This window comes from Tupaia chinensis, unplaced genomic scaffold, assembly GCF_000334495.1.
Source record: "Tupaia chinensis unplaced genomic scaffold, TupChi_1.0 Scaffold144472_1, whole genome shotgun sequence".
In the NCBI taxonomy this organism is placed as follows: domain Eukaryota; kingdom Metazoa; phylum Chordata; class Mammalia; order Scandentia; family Tupaiidae; genus Tupaia; species Tupaia belangeri.
In genome coordinates, this window is record NW_006204331.1 from 610,158 (window position 1) to 613,694 (window position 3,537).

General features: G+C 66.0%; 1 protein-coding gene across 1 annotated transcript in view; it reads right to left on the bottom strand.

Annotated features, from left to right (window-relative positions):
• The window catches only part of KCNQ2 (potassium voltage-gated channel subfamily Q member 2), a gene marked incomplete at its 5' end in the record, with an annotated part of 52,517 nt that extends 48,981 nt beyond the window's left edge, over window positions 1–3,536 (bottom strand). The window contains 1 exon segment of the mRNA XM_027767722.1: window positions 3,427–3,536. Within this exon segment, the coding sequence (XP_027623523.1) occupies window positions 3,427–3,536 (110 nt within the window).
• Window position 3,537: the final 1 nt, after the last annotated feature.

The window sequence follows — 3,537 nt, forward strand, 5'->3', positions numbered from 1 at the left end:
CCAGACCCCCTGGTCAAACACTTATCCCTCCCGTGCCTGGAACCCCGGTCTCGTGCCCAAACACGCACCCTCTCGTGAAGCAGAAGCACACACCTTTTGGCCAAGACACCACCGCCAATGGGGCCAAGCATTTGCCTGAGGACTGGCTGGGGGCAAGCAGCTGGGACACTGGGACAGGGCAGCATGGTCCCCCAGGCCCCACACTCCTTAAGGGTCACAAACGGGTGGGCACGCCATGGTGCAGTGACCATACCCACACCCTCCGGCCAGCCATCCACACCTCTGAATTACCCTACATTTATGCTTGGAACACCAATGTGGCCTTGCACAGCGACTGCCCATTGTTTAAACACACCAGACGCGACACCAAGGGCTCTCGTGGGCACCACAGGCATCGCCCCTCAGAAGTGTCGCCTCCCGAAGGGACCCTAGCCAGGCCCAGAACTCTCCAGCACCCCCAAACAGTCCGAGCCCCTACAGCCCCACCACCTATGGACATACTGTGGTCCCCGCTGGGTCCTCTGCAGGGCAGCTCTGACCCCCGTGGTCTCCTTCTCACACTCAAGCACTCTGAGGGTGTGGCCAGGTCTCCACCAGGTGACCGAGGCCAGGGTCAGGGAACCCCGCTGCCCAGACTGCCGCCTCGAAGGCCGGCCTCCTCCTCGTCCTGACGGGGGCCGGGCCGCCTGGCATGGGCTGGTTGCTAAGCACAGTGGGGCGGCCTCTGCCCGGTCTGCGAGTCTGTCGCCGCGAGCGCCTGACCGCCAGGCTGTACGTAGCTCCCTTGCCTTGCAGCCCGGAGCACAGGCATAGATGCACTCCGCAGCTGATCAGACACGGTGACCGAAATCCCTCGTCATTTCTAAGTCCTTCCCACCTAAGTTATCCGGCCGGGGCAGACGGCATCCAAACGCCGGGGGGACCCTGACAAGCCCAGAGCCCCGAGGAGACCAGGTTCCCCTGGAAACCACAGGTCCCCAAGGCATGTCCACCTTTTGGGGAATTTCCCTCAGATTCTCCAGCCCCTCAATCGACAGACGTTTCCTCCCTACGAGGGCTACAGGGAGGCCTCAGCCTTGAGACGTCGAACACACGCACTCAGAGCCAGGCCTCTCCTGCCATAGCCTCCGGCCCCACAAGTGGCCACCTCTCCCGTCTGTGTCGTGTGGGGCACACCCCAGGCCCACACCCGCCGTCAGCTCAGCTGGGCCAGGAAGGAAGTGATGGCAGCACAGCTCACCTCCCAGAGAGGGCTGGCCCACCCCTTCCAGCACCCGGACACCCCCGAGGACAGGGGCCTTGATGGCCACCCCAAGGCCAGGTGAGCTGGCCTCCACCAGTCCCTTCTGTGGCACTGCCTCTGCCATGGGCCCTCCTGAACCCAGTGTCATACTGGCCGTTCAAAGTGGCACACGTGGGGGAGGCCAGACGACGGCCTGCTCAGCTCTCACCTCCAAGGACATGGGACAGCCCATCACGGGACAGCCCTCTCGGCTTCCCCATCAGCAAGGAGAGGGCCGCAGCCCTGCCCACGGGGTGGGCACCTGGGATCGGGAGTGGCAGAGCCCCACAGGCGCCTCTCTGGAGCAGCCCCAGGGGCACAGCAGCCTGGAGTACCCAGACCCTTTCTGGCTCACGCCACTGTTTGGGGGCCGACTGGGAGGGTCAGGTCTAAAAGTCCAGGGCTGGTGTCAGGGCACTTCTGCCAAGGGAAGCCCCTGCCTCCGAGGGGCTCCTGGCAATGCTGCCAGTGCCTGGCTCTACCCTGGAGAAGGAAAGGCCCTCTCCAGGGGGCCACCCAGGCCACTCAGCCCCAGGCCAGGAGGGGACTCACCTCCCTTTAAGGCGTTAACAAACGAGGTGACGTCTGGTGCGGCCAAGTAGGGGATGGGGCATACCCTGGGAAACCAAGCCCTCGGCCTTCGAGTAGCTCAGGGTGGGCGTAAGGACGGTCTGGGTGTTGGCCAGTGACCACGTCTGACGGCGTGGCTGTCCCAGCCTTCACGACGCCGTGGCACAGCTGATGAGAGAGTGGGCCTGCAGAGTCCAACCCCGACAGCCAGCCCTGCTCCTTGGCACTGCCCCTCCTACCCACCCCCACCCAAGCGAGTGGGGCCACGTCTCCTAAGACTAGGCCATCCTGCTGGACACAGGAGCATGGGAGACTCAAAGAAGCCCATGAGAAAGGGGCCAAGGAGAGGCCAAGGCGGGCCGAAGGTAGGGCTGTCTCAGGTGAGGTCTTGCCCCGAAGTCCCCACACGCGCAAGGCAGGAACTGCCCCCACAGACCCACTCTGACTCAGGGATGCCCAGGAGGAGCTGACATAGGCCCAGCATGCAAAGCTCCCACGCCCGGCTGAGTTCTAGAGACAGGCTGGCCAGCTCGGGCCAGGGCTGCTGACCCAAAAGGGAACCCCAAGACATACTGCCAGCCAGGGACATCCACCCTGGCCACTGGCCCTGGGCCCAAAGCAGGGGTCTGCGTGCCGGCCCAGGCCCACCGTGCCCAGCAAGGCCGACCCGGAGCAGCCAGGGACCAGGACGGCCAGCGCCCCCAAGACGGCCTCCTGTGTTTCCCTCAGTCACTTCCCAGGAAGGGCTGGTCCAGAGCACACTCCAGGGATGCGCGGCTCGGCCGCTCACGGGGCGCACACACCCTCCGTCTGGAGGGCACTCGGCCTGGTACGGCTTTCAGAGCCCCCCGCCTCCGCTCCCACCCCAAAATGCCTTTCACACAAGATGGCGGAGTCCTGTCTTTCCCCCTGCCTGGTGGAGCAGGGGTGGAGAACGAGCACCCTCGCACACAGGCCACACTCATACGCAGTGGCTCGTGCAAATGCCACACGCAACACCCTGAGCACACGCACGCGGCGGTGCCCGCCCCTCCCTGGGCATGGGGCTGGGGCTCAGGGCAGCCCCTCCAGGGCCCAGATGGGATGGGTCAAGGCAGTGCTGAGCCGGGGCAAGGCTGGGATCCGCTGCCCAGGGGTGATTCCACTGCCCTCAGCCTGGAGAGGGGGTAACTGGGGCTGGACCTCTGCCCGCTTCGGCCGCCCAGAAGTTCACCCGGACGGAGAGCGAGAGGCTCGGAAGGGTGGCGCAGAAGCGGCCCCTCCCCCGCCGCCCTCACTTGGCGACGGAGGCCAGCCCAGCGGGTCCGGACCCAGGGAGGACCCAGGACGCCCTCCCCTGCCAGGCCCGCCCTTTGTTCGCACAGCAGCAGTGGGGAGGGGCCTCTCGGGCTGAGGAGGGGGCTGGGGTACATCTCCATCCTGCGGGGGAGGGGCTGGTGCAACCAGCCTGGAGCCCCCCCACACACACCTGATCGGGCCTGGCCCCTGGGCGTCTTCCAGACTAATCTATCCAAAACCGCCCCCGCCGCGCAACCCCGCCGGCCCCCGGGGTCCCCGCGCCCGCCCGCACTCACACGTAGGCGTGGTAGATGAACGCCCAGCCGCGCGGCCGCTCCAGCACGTTGTACAGAAAATTCTGCAGCTTGCGGTAGAAGGCGTTGCGCTTGGGGGGCCTCCCGGCGCCC